Source organism: Zalophus californianus, chromosome 10 (genome assembly GCF_009762305.2).
Source record: "Zalophus californianus isolate mZalCal1 chromosome 10, mZalCal1.pri.v2, whole genome shotgun sequence".
Classification (NCBI taxonomy): domain Eukaryota; kingdom Metazoa; phylum Chordata; class Mammalia; order Carnivora; family Otariidae; genus Zalophus; species Zalophus californianus.
In genome coordinates, this window is record NC_045604.1 from 113,393,430 (window position 1) to 113,415,947 (window position 22,518).

A 22,518-nucleotide genomic window follows, 5' to 3' on the forward strand; every position below is an offset into this window, starting at 1 on the left:
TATAAGAACGATAGTAACAATAAGTGACCCCCAGAGCTGTAACTGTCCACGTCGCTGTTTTAGTTCCTTACAGGTTGAGCTGCATCCCCCGCCCCCTGCGAATTCATAGGTTGGACACCTACCCGTACCCCAGACCTTAGCAGGGGACCTTTTGTGGAAATAGGGTCATAGCAGATGTAATGAGGACGAAGTCGTTAGGGTGCGCCCACCCAGTGTGGCTGGCGTCCTTGTACGCAGAGGACATCTGGACACAGACACACGGGGAGGACCCCACGGGAGGGTGAGGGCGGAGACGGGGTGTGCGCACGAGCCGAGGAGCCCCAGGACTGCCGGCGACCACCCGCGGCTCGCGCGCGGCCTGCGGTGGGGTCTCCCCAGAGCCTCCGGGAGGAGGCAGCCCCGCCACACGTCTGTCTCAGACCTCTGGCCTCCAGAGCCGACAGCAATCACACTTCTGTCGCTGGAGCTGCCCGGGGTGTGACGCTATGTTGTGTCGGCCCTCACTCCTTCCTCCCCCGCAGGTAAGCCCCGCAGACACCTGGGGATGCAGAGGTGCCGCACAGCCTGCCTGACCCTGCCAGTGCACCTGCTCTTGGGCTTCCTGTGGACTGAAGCTGTGTGTCTTTGGGCACACTGCTGAGCCTCTCTGGACTTCCGTTTCCTCATCATAAGGAGATGACGGCTGGCCTCTGCCACTGGGTTGCTGTGAGGGTCAGACTGGAGGAGACTGGCAAGGACTGGGCGGAGCAGCCCGGCTCAGGGCCTTCCAGAGCCCAGCTGGGGCGGGGCCCGGGCAGGGGGGCGGAGCCTCTGCGGCCAGGGGACTGGTCCCGGTGGCGGGGAGGGGCCCGGTCAGTAAGGGCTGGGGCCTTCGAGGCGGGGGCGGGGTCCGGCGGCGTAGGGGCGGGACCTGTGGTGCGGGGGCGGGGCCCGCGCGGCAGGGGCGGGGCCTGACGCCCGTGGCCGCCCGCCGCTCGACGTGCTCCGCGCTCTCGCTGGGCCCCCTCGGCGCTCGGCCCGCCGCCCTGCGTAGGGCGCGCGTGGCGGTTCGGGGCTCGCCGAGATGTCGACCGCCATGAATTTTGGGTCCAAGAGCTTCCAGCCGCGGCCCCCGGAGAAGGGCAGCTTCCCGCTGGATCACTTCGGTGAGCGGCGGGCAGCCGCTGGGCTCCCGCGCCGGGCCTCGGGTCCTGAGTGTCCAGTGGCGCCGCACGGCTCCGCGGTGCAGGTGGGGAAACCGAGGCCCGGCGGCACGGCCCGGCGCGGAGCGGCTGGCGGGAGCGGGGCGTGTGGGGGACCCGCCGCGTCCGGGCCTGCAGGCTGGTAGCCGGGGACGCGCGCACGCCTGGAACGCGCTGCTGAGCCCCGCAGGCGTGGGGCCCGGGTCTGGGTTTGGGGTGAGCCCCTGTGGAAGCCAGGGCTCCGAGAGTGGACTTACCGACTGTTGTCCTAACCCACGGTTTCCTGTGAAATGTCCCCACCCCGCAGCGAAGGTCAGACAGTCCCACGTGAGCTCCCCGGTGGCCGGGTGCTCGCCTCCCAGCGCGTGCGTGTGGAGGAAGCGAGTTTTGAAAGGAGTCGTGCTGCTCGTCAGGCGGCCGTGCGAGCGTGTCCTGTTTTCGCTTTAAGAGGAAATGCTGTTTTCCTTCTCGTTCTAGGTGAATGTAAAAGCTTCAAAGAGAAATTCATGAAGTGTCTCCGCGACAATAAGTTTGAAAACGCTTTGTGCAGAAAGGAATCAAAAGCCTATTTAGAATGCAGGATGGAGAGGCAAGTACCGGCTAACATCTCTGACTTCTCGAACCTTCCTCCGCTCCCCAGAAGCGTTCTTTCCCCAAGAGCTCGTTGCAGCGTGGCTCGTTGAGACTTCTGCCTTTCACAGCTGTGTGATTGCTTTTGCCCCTAGAATTGAGGCAGATTAAATGGCACTAGAAGTTGTGTCGTAGTCGCGGGGACCTTTCCGTGAGTGACAGCCTCATATACGACTGCATTCCTCAGAGTATTTTCTTTCCATATTTGGGAGCTGCTGACCTGTCATTAAGGTTTCAGACCCGTACATCATGAAAATGCTGACTGAGCCAAAAGATTTGAAGCTTGTGGGTACACGGTTTCTTTCTTTCACGTTCTCAGAGCATGAAAATGTTGTTTTGTCCCATGTCGACTCAGCTGTGCTTGAAATGTGACAGGAGAGACAATAGGCCATTTCAGAAATGATGAAAGACAAAGGATTTGTTTTGTCTTGACCAGAATTTACTAGAGCTCGCTTTTAAATAAAGCAAATGTTCCTAACTATGATCCGTTGAGATTTTACTTAAGAACTCTTCTAGTCCTTAATGGGGAGAGGCAGATAATTATATAGTGGGGGTGGGAACTTGTATTTGTGCATTTTGCGCCCTTCATTAGCTCATTAAGGAATCCAGTCTTCAGATGGCTTTGTCTGAAGATGGGTTGACATAAACCAATCCAGTTGGAGCCCCGTTTCCATTTTCCCATAACAAACTCGTCTTATTTCCCTCGGGGCAAAATCTCTTGTGTTTCTCAGGCCCACAGGCGTGTTGAGGGCTATTTGTAGACATGTGGGACCTTGGGGATGGGCCCTTTTGGGAGTGGGGCCGTCAGGTGAGGCCCTCACTCTGTCTCCGGAGTTGTTCAGGCTCACCCGCCCCTCTGAAGCTTGGGTTAATCACCCTGTGCAGGCCAGAGTACCCAGCACACACAGGTAGCTGCTCCTGCCGGGAGTTGTTCCGCAGTTGTTCCAGAGTTGGGCTGCCTGTGTCCCCAGAGAGGCTCCTGGCTTGCCTGGTGAAGGACCAGCAGAAGGGCCCTGTCCTTTCTCCCCATTTGACCCTAGGAGTGAGCTGCGTGCTCTCCGTGTGGCCGTGCCTTGCTCAGCACAGCTTCTGGAGACCGGCCTCCCCGAGGCCTGCTGAGGTCGTTGGGGGCCAATGGATGCAGCTGGCCACTCTGTGGGTTCTATTATTTTAAGTGGCTTCGCTAGCTGGTCAGGCGAAGTTAAGATAAATTTAAAGGGTGCCTGTGTGTGTTTCTGACTTGGTCAGTGATTTTGGCCATAGACTTTTGGATGGTTTTTAATGAAAATCCACGACCACCTGGATTCAGTAGCTAGATTTTGCGTATTTGCTCCTCCTGCTTTTTACAAACCTCTTTTCTTCCCTTTCCCTTTTGTGCTGAAATCCCAGACATGACATACTGGTTTGTGCCTCTGTATGCATCTTTGTAAAAAACTGGACCACAACAAGTTTTTAAAGTTGCCTCTTGAGGCCGTGGGCCGCTGTAGCCAGATGGGGAAGTATGTGTGCTGTAGGTGTGGGCCACATTTTTCTCACAGGAGAAGCTGTTTGGGATTGCTTTGTTGGCAGAGAAAACAGCAAATACACCTATGATCCGTGATATCAAGGCTCTGTAATCATTTCACTTGGGTCCCCGTGCCATGGGGCGGGCATCGGGCCATGCAGCCGCATCCCGGAGCATGGGTTGGTGTGAAGGCCAGGCCTCCCGGAAATCCGGTTGCCCTAAATCATTCACTCAATGCTGGCTCAGTTCCTAAAATACTGGACTGGAAATGGGATGGTCTCTTCCCTTATGCTGAAGGAAGGCATTGAAATTCTTTTGGCTTTAGAACTTGTTGAATGTTGTATTTGTTGTTTTTAGGACCTTGCCAAGGAGCTTGATTTTATGAAGATTAACAGATTTGTAGAAAGGATATGTTGAACCATGTCTTATTTGGCTTCTGGTTTTTTCCTCCTTATTCCTTCTTTGTGCCGCTAAACACGCAGGTCCGTCCTGCCGTGGCATGTCGGGAGGAGCACCGCTCGCCCTGTGTTGGTGTGCTGCCAACCCACCTGCCCTTCTGTGGCAGGAAGTCTGACACGGGTGTCACGGGGCTCAGTCAGGGCGTGGACAGGCTGCTTTCCTTCTGGAGGCTCCAGGGCAGAATTGCTCCCTGCCTTCTCCAGCTTCTAGAGGCGCCCGTGCTCCTTGGTTCGTGGCCCTTTGCCTTCTCAAAGCTGGCGATGGTGTATCTCTTCGACCCTTCCGTGCCTCCCATCTGTCTCTGATTTTCAGGATTCACGTGATGAGGTTGAGTCGTCCTGGGTGACGTCACCTCAGAATCAGCCAGTTAGAAGCTGTGTTTCACCTGTAGCCCGAATTCCCCTCTGCCGTGGAGGGTGACACAGGCTCCAGCAAGGAGGGTGTCATCTGGGGGTCGTTGCTCTGCTGATCACAGTGTGGTCAGAGAAGTCAGTTTTAAGAACTGTCAGCCAGGTGGCCTCTTTTGCCAAGATGTGTTGAAAATTTATCGTTGTTTTCCTCATTTGAGTTTAAGGAGTGGTGCGTGCGTTCCATGCTATAGAATTTAATCTGCTTCTAGATTAAATTGTACTGACTGAACTTTGCAGTTCTGGGGACATTTTCCTGAGGGATAAGCGACAGCCATTGTGAGGTTTGGATAGAGAGCATCTCCCTGTGAGGCTTTGTGTTTCTGCAGAAGTGTGGCCTGCTCCCACTGGACCCCCGCGAGCCTGCAGAAAGCAGGTCATCGGAGCAGGTGCCTTGGACGTCCTGCGGTGCCCCGCATGCTGGCTGAACTCCGGGCTGCCTGCACTGGCCCGCCGGGCTTGGTGGGGGGGTCCGCGGGCTCAGCGGTGGGAGCCGGGACACAGTGTGTGATGTGATAGCGGGCCGTGTGTCAGCTGAGCCTGGCGGTTCCTGCGGGGACGCTGTTCCCCCCTCCCCCCCTGGCAAGCAGGACGGACAGATGCCTCTGAGAGTTGGGGTCGACCCACCCCCGCCCCCCAAAACCAAACAGAATGAAACCCAGGCCTCCTGACTCCCTGGAGTGTGGGTGGCGGGAGGCCAGATGGGGGAGGCTCCTGAGCTCGGCAGGTCCTCTGTGCGGGGCATCCCTGTCTTCGTGGCCCTGACTTACATGGACGCGGCGGGAGGCTGGCTCACGGCTGGTTATAGGAAGGCAGTGGGAGCAGGACGTGGCTGCGGGCCGGCTTGGGGCCGTGCGGGGCCTGGGGCAGGACCGAGAGGACGTGGAGCCCACGCGCCACGCATCTGGGCGTGTCTGAGTTATGAGTAAAGCTAACAGATGCGGTGACTGAACAGCACGGGTCTGCTTACAGGCAGACTTTTTCAATAAATGCAGTCCAGTCCTGGAAATACGTTTCTTCCTTACGATTTTCTTAATAACACTTTTTTTCCCTCTGGCTTACGTTTTATCAGGATATACTTATGTCATAGCTGAGGTTTCCGGTCAGCAGTAGGATGTTAGTCCTTAAGCTTTGGGGGAGTCGGGAATTATAGACGGATCCTCGACTACGCAGGTGTTCGGTGCCCCTAACCCCTGTGTTGTTCAGGGTCAGTTGTAGCAAACAAAGTCCTGTTCTGTCCACACTTTGTCCGGGGCGTCTTCACAGGGACCTGGAGGCCAGGGCTCTGCTCCAGACTGGGCCCTCGGGGCGCCTCACTGGGGTCTGCCTGCTTCCTTCGGGTTCTGGCTGTGCCCTGCGTTGTGGGGGCGGGTGTCTCTCTTGGGTCCAGGGGTGCAGCTGTCACAGGCAGGAGGAGGAGGGCGCAGAGAGGCCCTTGGGGGCCCAGAGCAGCAGTGTCCCCGGCCACAGGCAGCCCCTGGGACACTGGTTGGGCGGGATGGGAGTGAAAGCACAGGCCCCGTGCAGACGGCGCTCTTCGTTTTCTTCCCTTTCCGCAGGCAGCTGATGGCACAGGAGCCCCTGGAAAAACTGGGATTTGGCGATTTGATCGGTGGAAAACCAGAGGCAAAAACCTAACTCTTACTGGGAGGAGGACCGCCCGCTGCCCCGTCTTCCAGGGTGGAGCTGTTGTGCAGCCTTGTCAACTGGCGGCTTGTAGTTAGGTGCTGTGACATAGAGGCTTCCGGAATGCCCTCCTCGACGGAAACAGCTCATCCTGATGTTGCCCAGGTTGTTTTGAAAAATTATTGTTGGTTTTAGATCTCATTTTCCCCCAAGAGTGTTGGGTTTTAGCTTTACGTCGCGTGTGGCAGAGGTCGTAGGGAGACCCGTGGCGGGCGGGAGGTAGGAGTGTGGAGTCATGCCTGCTTGGCCAGGGGACGCGCGGCCTGGGCGACACGGTGACTCCACGGCGTGATGCTGTGCGTGGCTTCCCGGTGCTGGCGCACTGAGCGCTCTCGGCTTTGGCCTCCCACAGAGACACGGATACTGGGAGAAACTGTTCCGGGCAGAACGGTTTCCTTGTTGTGCTGCTTTGCACTGGTTCGTTTCCTGTTTTGTTTTTTTTCTTTTCTTAAACAAAATATAGAGTATGAACTTGGAAAGGAGAGATCGTCTGGCTTTTGACCTATTGGACTTAGTGATATTTTTCTGGTAATGTCTGAACACCAAGTACCTTTTAACCAAAGGCTCATTCTGTAACCGGTGCAGACCGTGTTGCAGTTTAATTACAAGGGTCTGTTTATCGTAACTGGGAAACGGGTGTCAGGACATTTGTAGTTTGCCTCACACGTGGTCTCCCAGCATCTCCCTCTGAAAGAACATTCAGGCTGACACGTGTCAGGGCGACGGTCCCGGGGCGTCTCGTTAGCCAGAGCCACCACCGGAATCGCCTGCAGTCATTTAAACCTCACATGTACTCAGACCCGAGCCAGGATTTCTGGGCGGCTTCGATACGTGACCAGGGTTCAGGCCCACGCACGGAATGCCACGTGTGTGTGGGTCTGGGCCCGGCGCTGCCTTCCCTGGCTCCCAGCCACCTGGCTTTGGTCCCAGTGTGGCTAATGGAAGACGGTGGACACATCCCCACCCAGACAGTGACCCTGGGGGGGACAGCCCGCCATGACCCACGTCTGGGCTCCCGAAAGTCGCCACTGCCCACTCCTCGGCCGTGGGTGGTAGAGGCATGTCCGTGTCCAGTTCTCTGCCTTCAGGTCACTCTGTTTTCAGTCCTTCCGTGGTGGATGCCTCTTGGCTTAGACCCTCCCTGAAGTTAGTCCCTCCCGCGGCTGGTGCCACGTCCGCGGTGCCGACTCTGCCCCGTTCACCACGCGGGTGGCTCAGCACCTCCTGCTCCGCTGCGGTTTGTCACTGTTGAGTATTTGGTCTCTGCCTTACCCTGTCATTGTGCTACAGACTTCTTTCACGTTATCGTCCAGTTGGTGAAGTATCTTCGCTCTTATCACCAAACCAAACTGAGCCATGAAACTAGTTTGTATCTGCTAACTGTCCAGAATTACGTATGTACAAGGTTGTCGACGCGGCCTTGTTTGTAGTTAGAAAACACTGAGGTGACCCAGATGCCCACACGGGCGAGCTGTCAGTGACCTGTGGCTTGCGTGGCAGGGAGCGTGGAATCTGAACTGACACGGGCTGACCTCCTACCACAGGTGCCGTACGTGAGAAAGGCAGTCTCTGGAAGCACCTGTAGTAACAGTAACAAGGAAGACAGGGAACCAGAAGTAGCTACACGTTTGTGCAAACACGAAATTGAGGCAGGACAAAGCAGACACTAAGGAGGATGGTCGCCGGTGTGCCGTGTAGCTCTGACTCAGCCGGATTCCCGTTCTCCGTGCTCAGAAATGACACAGCTGTGGGGCACCCAGTGTGCAGCTGCGGTGGGGGTGGGGCAGAGCGGGCCCTGCAGCTGTGGAAGGCAGGAGTCCGACCGGGCTGGGGACCAGAAGACAAGTTCTGTTCTCTGGCCAGCTCTGAAAACGAGTGTTCTAGGACCAGAGAGCTAGGGAGCGCAGAGAAGAGCCGGGATCTTGGGAGTCCCTGTTGCATCACAGATAAGGTGGCCGGACAGAAAGACGGACTTAGGTGTTATGCGTGCATCCATCTGGGCACCTGCCAGCTCTGGCAGCCAGGGGCCTTGAGCTGCGACACCCACAGCAGGTGCACACCCACGCCCCGTCTCAGGCCGGAGTGCTGCTCCCAACGGCTGGAACCAGGCTCCTGAAGGGCGGGCTGGCGCCCGGGCCAGAGTGGGAAATCCAACCCGAGCCCGGACCTTTTTGTGTCAGAAAGTAAGGAATTGCCGGAAATACGATGGGGGCTTGTTGGAAGGACACAGGCCCCCCGGGGAGCCACGTCTGGGCCAGTTTGGGCAACAGAATATTGTATTGGCTCAGTCTTCACAATCAGTGACTCTGCACGAGTCCACGCTGACACGTATCACTAATGGGATCCCAGTTGGTCGGGGAGAGACAGCTCCTGGCGCTGGTCTGTCCCCCGCAGAAATAGCAGGGGGGGGGTGGCAGTCACAGCACAGCCACAGGGGGTGTCGACGAGAACCGACCGGGGGCCTGGGCTCGGGCCGAGTGTGACGCGAAACCCATGTTGGCCTGGTCTGGGGCCTCCCGCGGTGCAGCAGACATGTCGGTGTGGTCACGCTGGGTGACCTGCCCACGGCTCGTGTCCCCGTCTGACGCCCTCCTGGGGTGTTCTTACCTCCCTCCAGTGAGCAGACTCCAGACTACACACAGTCTGCAGGGCGAGGACCGGTGCTCTTCACAGGTGTCAGGGGCCCGAGAGGCCTGGGGTCCGGGGAGACAGACTGACGGCCACGCGGGCCCCGGGCCAGCAAGTGACGGGCAGCCGCTGGGGCCCAGCGATGTGCAGGCTGGTTATCAGGACGCTTGGATTCTTGTTCTGTGGTTATGTAAGGTGGTGGTTGGGGAAGCTGGGCATATGAACTCTGTCCTAGTTTTGCAAATTTTTGGGAGTCTAAAATTATTTCAAAATGAAAAAAGTATTTTGCATTAAACTGGTTGAACTTTCCGTGTGCGTGGTTGAGTAAATTCTCATTCTGAGGTGCATCCAGTGGATTTTGAGGCAGCTGATAAGACAAACGGTTTCGGCAAGTGGTGGAGGAAGCGTGCGAGGAGAGGTCGCGGACAGCTTCCCGGCGCAGCCTTTGATTTTCCAGATCTGAGTTGCCAGCCGCGTGGTGCGTAGGGTGCAGAAGTCCTGTCCGAGCCAGAGCACCCGGTCCTCCGGCCTTGCTCATGTAAAGCGCCCGCACACTGGTTGCAGGAAGCCAGCAGCGGTATTCAAAGGCGCCCAAAGACAACTTCCAGAACGTTTTCCAAGTGTTCTCACGCGGGAGATAGGCCGGGGAACCTGGGCCTCCACGGTCAGGCCTGGGCCCACAGCCACCTTCCCTGAAGATGAGCCCCTCAGTCCGCTTCCCTCCGGCCCCACCCCTGGGGTGGGGCACGCCGGATGTGGCCACGGCCTCAGCCACACGAGTGTCCAGGGGCGCTCGGGGTGTAGCACTGGGGTTCCCTCTGCCCAGCTGTCCCACCATCAAGAGCAAGACGGACTCTCCCCTCCACGAAGCGTCCTGTGCTCACTTAAGTCACCGCAGACCCAGTGGTGTAAACAATACAGATTAATGCTTTTTCCTCATAAATAAGGCCCACAGGGTTGCGTTTCTTCGGGGCTCTGGCCAGAGTCTGTTTCCTTGTTCTTTCCGGCTTCTAGAGGCTCTCACGTTCCTTGGCCTGGGGCCCGCCCTCCAGGAGAGCGTCCTCTCTGTCCTCAGCTGTCGCATCTTCTCCCTGACTCTTGACGCTCCTGCCTCCTCACCAGGACCCTCCTGATGACACTGCCCACCCAGATAATCCAGGGTCCCCTGCCAGCCCAAGATCCTCAACCTGACCACCCCCTGGAAAGTCAGATTCACGGGGTCTGGCCAGGGACGCGGATGTGGACTCTGCCGACCACACCGCCCCACACTGCAAAGAACCCTATAGCAGTGATGTGAGCGGGACACGGAAGCACGGGGCCTGGCTGGGCCTTGGGTCCGAGCTGCTGGATGGTGAGTAGCTCACCCATGCCCGTGCCCAGAAGACGTGCTCTCACACGGCTGTGGAGCTTTGTCTCGTTATCTGCAGCAACCCGGTCATGGATCGAATTTTCTCAGGGCTGGGTTTAAAGCCCCTATTTTTCTGAAATCTTTGGCACTTGCTTTGCAGCTGCTTCTTGCTGGCGGACGATAGAGAACGGGTATGTACTTAACAAACAGGATCAGGTCAGAGCCAGCCCCTGCATGTATGTCATGACTCCGTTCCTGTCCAGTGTTCGTCTCTCTAATCTTAGGTACACGTGAGAGGTGTCTGGGATCCCGGGCAGTGAACGGTCATGATACATGTCCGAGTGACAGAATCATTTGGATGTATGTGGTTTTCCTCCATGTATTTTTCTTTATGATTGCATTTTATAACAAGCATGTATCATTTTTATAGAAACAAATCATTAGTTTGAGAACTCGCTGTGTTCGGTTGTTATTTTGTATCACCTATAAATTACACGCCTGTGGTTGTAATTTTATATTGTCCATAAATAGCCTGGTTTATTTTTCCTGGGAAAAGCGCACTGGTTTTGTGTCCAGATACAGTTCTGCAAAGCACGTAGGGCAGCCGGGGGCGGGCCTGGTGCCACTCATGGTGGCTTCATGGGCCTTTTGGGGGAGGGGTGTGGCAGTCTGCTCGGGTGTCCCCTTTGGAGTCCAGAAAGACTGCTTTCTGTCTGCACTGCCAGCTTCATGCCCGTCCTTCCTGGGAAAGAACGAGCTATGTGCCTGTCATTCCAGCCACCGGGCGTTTGGATTCAGTCTTTCAGTGAGATTCTTTATGGGCGAGAAAGCAGAGATTTTATTGTTTAAATATTTATTGTTATGCTAGTCACCATACATTACATCATTAGCTTTTGATGTAGTGTTCCATGATTCATTGTTTGTGCATAACACCCAGTGCTCCATGCAGAACGTACCCTCCTTAATACCCATCACCAGGCTAACCCATCCCCCACCCCCCTCCCCTCTAGAACCCTCAGTTTGTTTTTCAGAGTCCATCGTCTCTCATGGTTCGTCTCCCCCTCCGATTTCCCCCCCCTTCATTCTTCCCCTCCTGCTATCTTCTTTTTCTTTTTTCTTAACATATATTGCATTATTGGTTTCAGAGGTACAGATCTGTGATTCAACAGTCTTGCACAGTTCACAGCACTCACCATAGCACATCCCCTCCCCAATGTCTGTCACCCAGACACCCCATCCCTCCCACCCCCCACCACTCCAGCAACCCTCAGTTTGTTGAAAGCAGAGATTTTATTATTTCAGGAGACGTCGGAGAGCTTTCTGTCAGGCCACAGAAGTGACTTTGTTGTAGTGAGTAAAATTACCAGTGTCCAGTCTTGTGCAGGAATGGAACCAGATTCACGGTGACCTGTGCACAGAACTTCGCAGAGGGAAGGGGCACCTCCTGGGAAGAAGGGAAGAAGGGTCCAGGCCAGGTGGCAGGTGCCAGTCGGTCTGACTGGGCTCCGTCAGGGCCCTGCTGATGTTGGCCTAGAAGGACGCCATCCACCAGCGTACTTTCATTAGGGGACACGCCACGTGTTCCCCAGGCGTCCAAGGCCTTAGGAAGCCTGAGACCACTGTTGTGTAGGTTTGCTGGGCACTCAGGAAGGGCGGAAGCCCAGGTGGCTTCTGCTGTTGTGTTTGGTCTCGCTTTAAAATGCTCCTCTGCTGGCCCAAGTGGTGAGCAGGTCCGGGAATGTTGAAGATCGAGGCAGGCAGGTCCTTCCTGATGCCGGACCTATGGGATCCAGAGCCGTGAAGGTGGATGGGGCAGTCGCTGCCCCACAGGCCTGCAGATCTGCCAAGTGGGCCTAGTTCGTGTCTGCGCCCCCCGAGAGCCATGACAACTTCACTGGAACTGCAGACTTCAGGACTCTCATCTCCCTCCCCATTGAGGACCCTCCGGCATCTCGTCTCCAGTCATCTCTGTCTTCTTCCCGGGACAGGGCTGTTCTCCCTGGGCCTGCTTGATGACCGCTGTGCCCTGCAGTCAGGGCTGGCCCACCTGTCCGCCTCTCCCTCTCCTGGGCCTAGAGAGGAGCAGTGGGTGGCTCTGCTCTGTGCAAGGGGGCCAGTCTGCAGGCCCCTGGGCAGCACAGGAGCGGGGGGCTGTGCGTCCTGAGGTGGGGGGGTCGTGGGCCAGAGGGAGACCACCAGGCCCCACTGGGTGGGCACGGAGCTCCGAGGCCAAGCAGATCATGCTTGGTGCCTGGTCAGCCATCAGGCCTGGCATAGACCCAGCGGCAGCTCCATCTGCAGAGTGGCCGTCCTGAGACAGACGTGACCCAGGCCAGAGCAGGCTTCTGTGCTCCTGGAGGGACTGGAGTACGTGTCTGTGGCGTCTAGCCACGCCCACCTGGCCTCCAGCCTCCTGGCTTTGGCTGATCAGTCCCCGGGGTGGGCTGGGGAACCGTGCCCAGCCACTTCTCAGGAGCCCTCCTGTCATGTTGTAGTGCCTTTCATGCTCGCTTCGTGCGGACCCTTCCCTTCTCCTCCTGGTGGACACCCCTGATTCTTCCAGGCCAGGCTGTGTCCCCTCGGAGGGCAGCGGGCCGGGGAGGGGTCAGAGCAGTTGGGGGTGTGGATGCAGCCCGAGGACGCACAAGCAGCAGGGCGGAGGGTACCTGCAACCGCCAGGGGGACAAGATGTCTCGAAATAAGTGCTCTTGCCTGCTTGGTGCTTTTTTTTAAAAGATTTTATTTATTTGAAAGAGAAGAGAGTGAGCATGAGCAGGGGGTGTGGCGGAGGGAGAAGCAGGCTTCCCGCGGAGCAGGGAACCCGATGCGGGGCTGGATCCCAGGACCCCGGGGTCATGACCTGAGCTGAAGGCAGATGCTTCACCGACTGAGCCACCCAGGCGCCCCATTGTCTGCTTTGTTTCTTACCATTCTCCCTTTTTCTCCCTGAACTCAGAAGATAGCCAACAGAATCTCTGGAAAGCTGTGGATTTACTGCTGAGCCCTGGAGGGGAGGGGCTGCAGGGGTGAGAGCGGGAGAGCGCCTTGTTCTCGAGCTTGCCCCCCCAATTCCGGCCTGTCTCGGGGTTTGGACCAGCCTCTTGCCCTCAGTCCAGTGAAACCCCAGAGCAGTAGGGCCATTTTAAAGCCTATGCACGTGGGGTGGGCCTCTGTCCACTTCTGTGAATCTGGACTTAGAGGCTGCTGAGCTCTGAGGAAGCCCAAGTGAGTCCCCTTGGGGACCCCACGCAGAGAGGTCAGGGGGCAGGAAGAGGGACACATGCCTGTGGCCCCCCCTTGCTACAGCTGCACCCGAACTCCTGGGCCCGCAGAGCCTGGACGTGTCTCGGCCACAGGGCCCGCACCGTGTGCTGGACAGTGAGCCTGAGTAGGCCCAGGCCACTCGAGGAGGGGAAGGAGGTAGGAGAGGAAGTTACTTGGGTGCACGAGGAGTGTGAGGCAGGGGATGTGCTTGCATAGTCGACCCCAGCACCCTAACAGCTGTGTTCTGGCGGCGGGGGGGGGGGGGGCTCCCTGGCCGTGACACGGGGGACAAGAGCTTCCAGGGCAGGACTCTGCTTGCTATGTTACAGTTTTAGATTTTAGCAGCTGCCCCACTGAACAGAGGAGAGCCCTTCGCTGCCTGGGGGACACCCAGCTTCTTTGCACTCCAAGGGGAAACGTTCTCCTGGGCCCTGGGGTGGAGCAAGGCCCAGGGATGGAAGCTTGGGGCTGCAGGTGTGGGATCCAGGAGGCTTGTGGTGGGCAGGCAGTGTTGGAAGGACAGCGGGTCCTGGATGGGTGTGGGGGTGGGACTGGGGACACCCCCAGGGGAGCACTTCTCCTCCAGGCGTGTCCTGGAGCTGAAGGACAGACCCTTCTGAAGATGTTGGCCTGGTTACCACTTCGGGGCTTTTAGACTTTGGACTGTGGGATCTGGTGCTATCCCCCCGACTTGTTACAAAAGCCCAGTAATTTGGGGCAGGGGTGGGGGCCAACCACTCAGAGGAAACCAGCTCTCCCTCTTCCCATTGACCTGCAGGGTCAGTGGCACCTCGGGGACAGAATATGGTGGCATGGCGGCCCCTGCTGGACAGTGGCAGCACCGCAGTGCCTGAAGAGGGTCCCCTAGAGGGGACAGTGTGTGCTGTGTTCCCCAGGAACTGCAGATAGGACCAGGTCTGTGCATCCCTCAGGCCCCAGATCTTCCTGACCTGACGGCCGGGCTGGGGGCTTGGGGGCTCAGAGAGAAGGGGAGCCGCAGGTGCCTGCTGTGGACCTGGCACCACAGGGGAGTCAGTGATGGGTGGCAAGGGGTTCGCTGCCTGCACCCACAAACTGTGCCTAAGGGTAGAGGCTGCAAGGGGTAGAAATGGGATCTGGGGGTGGCAGGAGCCCCGCCCAGAGAAGACCCCCCTGGAGACAAGAAGGTCGCTATGAATGAGGGGCCTCCCGGCCCCTGGGACTGAGTGCTTGGATGTGGGTGTCTGCCCAGGGCCATGGAGTCCCGAGGTACACAGCCCTGTGGCCCCTGCTCCTCCAGCCTCCTCTCTCCTCCCACTACGCCAGTTAGTCCTTGCTGTGCTGCAGGCCACCCCAAACTCAGTTTCAAACTACAGCATTGTATGATTCTCATTTTCATGTCTCTGGGATTGGCTGCCCCACCTGAGGCTCTCAGTTGCATGGGCACGGCCCAGACCTGAGCTGTGAGGTCTCTGGCAGCTGGGGCTTCCCTGTCTCTCTGGGCCCTCTCCACATGGTCTCTGCAGTGTGGTGGCTGGGGGCCGGGCTTTGTACCTGGCAGCGCAGGCTCCCGAGGAGAGACAGACCGGAATGGAAAGATAGCGACACAGAGTGTGCACCAAGTGGAAGTTACGTCCTCTTATGACCCAGCGTAAGGAGTCTGTGTGCTGTCTTGCAACCATCCTTCACTGGTTGCAGCAATCACAACTCCCACTGAGATTTTTTTTTGAGATTTTATTTATTTATTAGAGAGAGAGAGAGAGTGAGCGCCGGAGGGAGGAGCAGAGGGAGAGGGAGAGGGGAGAGAATCTCAAGCAGACTCCGTGCTGAGCATGAAGCCTGATACAGAGTTCGATCTTAAAACCTGAGGTCATGACCTGAGCCATAACCAAGAGTTGGAGGCTCACCTGACTGAGTCACCCAGGTGTCCCAACCCCCACTGAGATTTAAGGTGAGAACATAGATCCCACGTCTCAGTGGGAAGTGGAAGGAATGTCAGTCACGTTATAGATGATCCTGTAGGAGGAAAGACATAGATGGATGATGGAAGGATAGATGTTGGATGAATAGATAGATGGATGGGTGGATGAATGGATAGGCAGATAGATGATGGATGGGTGGATGATGGATAGGTGGATGGATAGATGATGAATGGATGGATAGATGATGGATGGATGGATAGATGGATGGGTGATGGATGGATGATGGATGGATGGATAGATGGATGGGGGATGGATGGATGATGGATGGATGGATGATGGATGGATGGATGGATAGATGATGGATGGATGGATGGATGGATGGATAGATGGATGGGGGATGGATGGATGATGGATGGATGGATAGATGGATGGGGGATGGATGGGTGATGGATGGATGGATAGATGATGGATGGATGGATGGATGGATGGATAGATGGATGGATGGATGGATAGATGATGGATGGATGGATGGATGGATGGATGGATAGATGGATGGGGGATGGATGGATGATGGATGGATGGATAGATGGATGGGGGATGGATGGATGATGGATGGATGGATGATGGATGGATGGATGGATAGATGATGGATGGATGGATAGATGATGGATGGATGGATAGATGGATGGGGAATGGATGGATGATGGATGGATGGATAGATGGATGGATGGATGGATAGATGATGGATGGATGATGGATGGATGGATAGATGATGGATGGATGGATAGATGGATGGGGGATGGATGGATGATGGATGGATGGATAGATGGATGGATGGATGGATAGATGATGGATGGATGGATAGATGGATGGATGATGGATGGATAGATGATGGATGGATGATGGATGGATAGATAATGGGTGGGTAGATGAATGGATAGATGATGGATAGATGGATGAGAGATGGATGATAGATGGATAGACGATAGATGATGAATAGATGGATGATAGAAAATGGATGGATAGGTGGATGGGTAGAGGAGGAATGGATGGGTGGATGGATGGATAGATGATAAATGGGTAGATGATAGATGGATAGATTATAGATAGATGATAGATAATGTACGGATCGGTAGCTGGAGGGATGGATGGATGGTAGGCAGAGGGACCTTCTCTGAGGAATACAAGCCCTGTCTCAAATGCCTGGTCCTCTTGCACCTGTCTGAGGCTCGTCATGATGTATTGGTTCGTAGACTCTGTCCATGGCAGATGGGCTCAGAGGCAGTCAGCTCTGTCTGCAGTGTGTGGCACCTGATAAACTGTGAAGTGCTTTCACACCTTCTTCCCTGTGCTTCCTGAGGCTGCAGGCTTCTTGACCACCTTGTCTGGGGTGTGGGGGGGTCCCTTGTGCTCGACCCTGTCCTCAGGCCTGTGATCTGATCCTGGGGAGAAGCCTGTGAGATGTGTGAGCCAGTGCCTCCTGCCTCAGTCTCCCCATCCTCTAGGGGGTGTGATGTTAGCCTTGTGTGGGGGTGCTGAGGGGTGGAAGGCAGGACCCCTTCATTCAGCGGGGCTTAGCACAGGGGCCATGACGCCAGACACGAGAAACAGGGGGAGCCACTCCGTTCTCACTGGGACACAAGGGGAAAACCCTTCAGGTCTCAGGACCCCTATAACTAGTAGAATCACACAACATGCGTCTTTGTGTGACTGGTTTATTTCACTGAGTATCGTGTGTGTGTGTGTTTTTAAGATTTGTCTGCCTATTTTTATTTATTTAGAGAGGGCGCATGAGCTGGGAGAGGGGCAGAGGGAAAGGGAGAGAGACAATCCCAAGCGGACTCCACACTCAGCGCAGAGCCCAACGCGGGGCACGACCCCACGACCCCGAAATCATAACCTGAGCTGAAACCCGGGGTCAGACGCTCAACTGCTGCGCCCCCCAGGCGCCCTGAACATCACGTCTTCAAGGTTCCCCAGGTTGTGGTGTGTGTTGGTGCTTCGCTCCTCTGTGGCTCAGGAGTCCTCCGCCGTGTGGACGGACCACAGCGTGCTGCCCACTGCTCCTGTGCTGGACACTGGGGCGCTTCCACCCTTGGCCGCTGTGAAGAGCGCGAACATTTGCGGACAAGTTACTGAGTGTGTTCTCATTTCTCTTGAGTCTGTATCTGGGGGTGGACTTGCTGGGTCCCTCGGGAACGCTGTGCTCAGCTATTAGAGGACCCAGCGGGCTGTTCCCACAGCGGCGGTGCATTTTCCATCCCCAGCAGCAGAGGGTGAGGGTTCGAGGCCTCACACCCGCCCCACTCCGGTTCCTGGTCCTGAGCTGCCGCCATCCTCGTGTGCGCGCGTGTGTGCGTGCGTGTGCGTGTGCAGGGGGGAGGTAGGATCTAGGAGCCGTTCGATTTGCACTTCCCTGACTGCTGATGGTGTGAGCGTCTTCTCGTGTCCACACTGGCCATGGTAGTCAGTCGTCTTAGAGAAATGTCTGTTCAGATCCTTTTCTTGTTGCTTAATTGGGTCACTTGCCTTTTTTATGATTGGCTTTTAAAGGTTCTTTCTAAGTGGATTTTTGGAATTTTTTTGCCTCAATTTGCATGTGAACTTAAGATCCACTGCTCAGTGTCCTTGCTGGGAGGGAACAGGGTCAGGGAAAGGGAGCAAGGCCCCACATCCTCCCGCGGATCACACCCTTCTCCCCCCGCCACGTTCGGGAATGGCTGCGAGGGGCGGATAGCCTCAGAGGACCTCACCCGCTGGGCCCACCCCGGCCCCGTGAGGGTGGCTGCCTGGAGAGGCCTCGGGCACAGCGCGGGGCCCACGCCTTTGCCAGCCCTTGACCCAGCTGGAAGCATTCCACACCCGCCCTCCTCCCACTGCCAGATGCCATTGCTCTTTGGGAAACCAAGCGAAACATGTTTTCAGATGCCCCAGCACCGACTAAGCAAACCTTAGCACCCGCACCCTCCCATCATCTGCGGGGGCTCCCCTGGTGACCCCCAGCTTCCAAGAGGGTTTCTGGGCTCGCGCCACTCCCAGACAGGGATGTGGAGAGCATCCGGTGGCCGTGACCCACGCCCCCCTGCCTTGCGGGGCTGTCACTACCACACCTCTGGCTGTAGGGTGGGAGGGGCACCCCGCATGTCAGCCCCTCTCCTGCGAAGCTCCAAACCACTCGGATCGTCTTTCTTTTGCTTTTTCTGTGTTTCTCTGGGTGAGAAAACCAATGAGTCTTTCTCCCGGGGGCGGGGCTGCAGGACTTGAGCTGGGTAAGGCTGGCTTCAAAACGGGAACTGTCCCCGGCCACACCAGGAAGCTGTTCCTCGTGGTCAGGCATGTGGCTGTGTGCATTCAGTGGCCTTCTTGCAGCCTCCACCCCTGGGGGGCTGGCTCCCTGGGCATTGTGCTTACATCCTGCTGCGGGTTTTCCCACACCTCACACCCGGGCCCACGGTGGAAGCAGGGGTTCCCTGGGGGCTGGCGTGGAGCAGGCCCATGGAGGAGGGAGGGCAAAGGCATAAGGATGTGGCTGTCCTGCCTGGCGGGGGCCAGAGGAGGGTGTGAGGCCCCAGGAGGGTTCCCGGCCCGGTCTGGTTCCTGCTCTGCTCACACCTCGCCCAACACCACTGTGGGAGCTGCTGGTCGTGCAGCCTGTGAGTTACAAGGCGGGGGTCTGCCCCCCCGGCATGCTGGGTCAGGGCTGATGCAGTGTACACCGTTTGGGTACTGGCAGGGGGTGGACACACCTCTGCTGGGTGCCTGGGGGTCTCTGTCTCTCCCTACTAGCTGGCTAGCTCCTCCCAACCGCTGAGGGTTCTGCACGGAGCAGGTGCTCCGTGAATACGGTTGAAAGGTTGCGGCCGCCACCTGGTCCTAGAGAAGGAAGGCCCGGCTGCCCAGAAAGATGGTGCCAAGTCAACCAAGGACTACAAGCATTCGCCCACTCCTCCTGAGTGCCTGGGACTGGGTTGGGCCAGGGGGTGGCCGGGACTGGCCTTCACGCTGGCCACCTCCCTTGGGCTGGGTGTGTCCCCTCTCCTGTCCTGGGCAAGAGTGCCAGCCCTACCCCCTTTACAGAATTTGCTCCAGAATCTGGAGACAGAGGTGTCCGGGCAGAAAAAGGGCTAGCGGACACAGGCGGGGGGTGTCCAAGGGAAGGGGCCACCTCTGTGGGGATGGGGGACGCCGGAGGCACCCAGGCCTCATGCTGCTTCCTTGTCTGAGCTTGTCCTCTCCATCTGCCATCTGCCATCTGCTCTGCAGCTTTTCCGCTGTCCTGCCTCACTGCCCCTTCCCTGGGAGCTCCCTCCTGCCTTCTGCACGGCCCCCCTGTGCCCAGGTCACCTGGGTCCCCCTCCCCCTGGGCCCCCCACCCAGCCGCTCCTGGGTGGCCTGCCTGCTGCAGCCTCCCGGCACTCCCGACGGCCCAGGTCCCTGTCTCTGGCCCTCTGCCTCTGTGTCCGTGGTCCCCAGGTGGACCCTTCCCTGATCTTGCGTGGGCTTTGGTGGTGCCACCATCTCCGGTGCCTCCCGTGGCCGCAAAGCCCTGAGTCCTTCCTCTCCCCGTGTCCGCAACCCCCACCCCCAGATGAGCAAGCTGTCTCCCCTAGGTCTTTGCCCTCAGGCCTGCCTTTCCCAGACACCCTCCCGTGGACCCCCAAGGGCAGACATATAGTCCCTGTCTTACTCCCCACACCCTCAGGACAGGGGCCAGCCCCCCAGGACTGTGTCGGTACCTCCCCAAAGCCCCAGGCCTCTGTGCTCGTCGGCCTGAGACGCCTTCCTGTAGCGGGCTCAGACTCACCCTGGGAAGCCCCGCTGACTCCTCCCTGTCCTCCCTGATACTGGGTGGCCTCCCCTGTCCCCTCCAGCAAACACCGGTGACGGCCGATCTGTTTCTCCTCCTTGGAGGCAGGGCCTGCCCTACAGGGCCCCTGGTCAGGCACACAGACAGCTGTGTCTGATGTGTCTGGCTCCCCCCGGCCTTCCTTGAGGCCTGCCCTTGCCCATCGGCCTCGAGGGAGGACAGAGAGGCGAGACCAGGAGGGGGTCCCACAGGAAGGCATGACCCCGGGATGGGCCGCAGGCCAGGGTTGTAGGTGGGAACCTGGGGGCCCCAAGGAGGCTGTGTGGAGGGAGCATTCTTGGCTTCAAGAGGAAGAAAATGTGCCCAGATTTGGGCCTGGGGTCTCTGAGACTGTTGGACTCCCAGCCCCTTTGCTCTTATCTCACCCCAAGTTAGACTGATCCAGACAGCCTGGACCCTCCCCACTGCTGGCAGGAGGCAGGGGGAGGGAGAAGAGGCCAGGGGTCCCCTGGGGAGTGGGCAGCCTGGGGAGCTGTCTGTTTCCTGACTCTGTTGTTTGAAAGCTCCTGAGAAAAGCAACGTCACACTGTTCCTTTGCTCGTGAGCCTCAGAACTACAGACACTTGTTCCCTCCCAGCTGTGGAGGCGTGAGGCCTGGGTGGAGGGCAGGTTCCTCCTGGAGACGCTGAGGGCGAGGCTGCTCCAGGCTGCACCCCGCCGCCCCCTCCTCCATCACACGGCGGCGTTCTCCCTGCATGCGTGTCTGTGTCCAAATCCCCCTTTTAAAGGGACGCAGTCATGGAGCAGGACCCACCCTCATGACCTCGACTTTACTTGCTCATTTGCAAAGACCCTGTCCCCAGATAAGGCCACATTAACCTTCACAGGTACAGGGGTTGGGAGGCAATTCGACCCCCAGCATAAGCCAGCAAACACAGCAGCGCACTGTGGAGACTCTCCGTGGCCCTGGGTGGGGAGCGCTGTCCCCCGGGACCCTGCATTTCAGGATCACCGCCCCTGCTGGGCACCTCGGGGGCCCTCCTGGCCTCCCTGGCCTCTGCACCTGGCCCGCTCTTCTACCCCACAGCAAACCTCACTGGCTGCCTGGAGGCGCCTTGGCCAGACGGCCTGCTCTCAAGGCAACCCCTGTGCCACCTTCATCTCCGGGAGCCTTGGCTTCTCCATCCTGTCTCCGTGGCTGGGCCGGAGGGTGTCTGTCCAGCGTCCGCCAACACTGTGTATCCCGGGACCCCCAGTAAGCCCAGGGCGTGCTCTCTAGTGCGGGTCTTGATGACAAAGCTGAGTTTCAAGCCCAGAGCATCCCTGCATCTTCCCAGCCCACCTCACACCTCCGACTGCAAGCCAGCAAGGACGGAGGTCCCTCAGCTTCCAGCCGCCTCCCTGGCAGCCTATCTGGGACTGGAAACCCGGGAGGTGCTGGACAGAGACCAAGCACCATTGTCAGGCTGCGAAGCTGCTCGCATCCAGAGGGCTTGGAGGGGTATCCCACGGACTAGAAAGCAGGGACTGGCGTTCATACCAGTCCCTGCTGTGGAGATCTTAGAAATCCAGTTGGTAGAATAAAAAACCTTGTTGATAGAAAGACAGGAAGCGGTTGTGAGAGGTGGTTTCTTTTGTATTCTCCTCAAGGGGGTGTTAGAACATGGGGTGCTCTGGGCCTGATCATCTCAAAACTCTGGGCTGGGAGCTCTGGGGTCCATGGACAAAATCCTGGACTTGGTGGGGGTCTCTTTCCTCGTCTGGGGGATCCTGCCTGCGTGGCCGGGGAGGGCTTCAAGGAGGGCAGCGACTTGTGTGTGTCTGCCATCAGCCTTTGGAAAGTGGCTGCTCCATCAGGCTGAGGGCAGGGTCCATTCCCTCCAGGAGGCCAAGGCCTGGCCCTGATCCCTGGAAGCCTCCGTCCATTCACTCCTTCCCTGGGAGAGCCAGCCCTGCCAATGCCGAGATGCGGCCGTGCTGGCTGGGGGCCAGGGCCCTGTCGCCCCTGCCTGCTGACCAGCTGTGCGTGGACTCCCCCTCGCCGTGGGGACAGGAGCAGGCAGACCCTGCCCACAAGGAGCTTAGCATCTGCTCAGTGGGGCTCAGTGGCCGTGGGCAGGTGGGCACCAGGTCTGGCGGGGCCCCAGCCCAGGCCCAGAAGATGCAGACCCCGTGTCTCCGCTGTGCTGTCACCATCTGGATCCTGTGTGGGCCCCGTGCTCCTCCAGCAGCCTTGGCCACAGCCAGTGGGGGCCGCCCCCTTGTCAGGAAGCCCTGCGGCCCCTGCCCTCGCCTCCTTGGGGGACTCTGGCTTTACATCCTGACTTCTCTTTTCTCATCCCTCCCCGGGGCGATGCTGTCGCCCCCTCAGTCAGACGTGAAGACAGAGAAGGCAGAGGACGCGCCCCTGCACAGGCCGGGGCTGTCTGCTCACGTGGTTCCCTCCCGCAGAAGGCCCTGGTGCACACCTGCTCTTCCTCCGACCCCTCCCTCTGGCCCCTCAGCGCTCCCGTGCTCCTCTCCGCCCCCGGGCGGGGCCGTGGCCCCTCTCGGGGCGGCCTTCCCAGTGTGTGTCTCTTTTTTCTCGTCGTACGTTTTCCCAGTCCTGACATGTAGAAGCCATGTGTGGCCTTGGGCAACTGATTGGATTGCTCCATACCTCAGTTTCCCCATAAAATGGGAGTTAAATAAGAAGCTACATTG

General features: G+C 58.0%; 2 protein-coding genes across 2 annotated transcripts in view; both read left to right on the top strand.

Annotated features, from left to right (window-relative positions):
* Nucleotides 1–958: 958 nt before the first annotated feature.
* Nucleotides 959–8,804, top strand: LOC113933020 (cytochrome c oxidase assembly protein COX19). Its single transcript, XM_027612671.2, has 3 exons — nt 959–1,145; nt 1,659–1,770; nt 5,741–8,804. The coding sequence occupies exons 1-3, from the start codon at nt 1,064–1,066 to the stop codon at nt 5,817–5,819; spliced, it is 273 nt and encodes a 90-aa protein (XP_027468472.1). The 5' UTR covers nt 959–1,063; the 3' UTR covers nt 5,820–8,804.
* The window catches only part of ADAP1 (ArfGAP with dual PH domains 1), a 72,634-nt gene continuing 55,954 nt past the window's right edge, over nt 5,839–22,518 (top strand). Inside the window, exon 1 of the mRNA XM_027612665.2 lies at nt 5,839–5,972. The gene's annotated coding sequence lies outside the window, so the exon portion shown is untranslated. The remainder of the gene's footprint in view (nt 5,973–22,518) is intronic.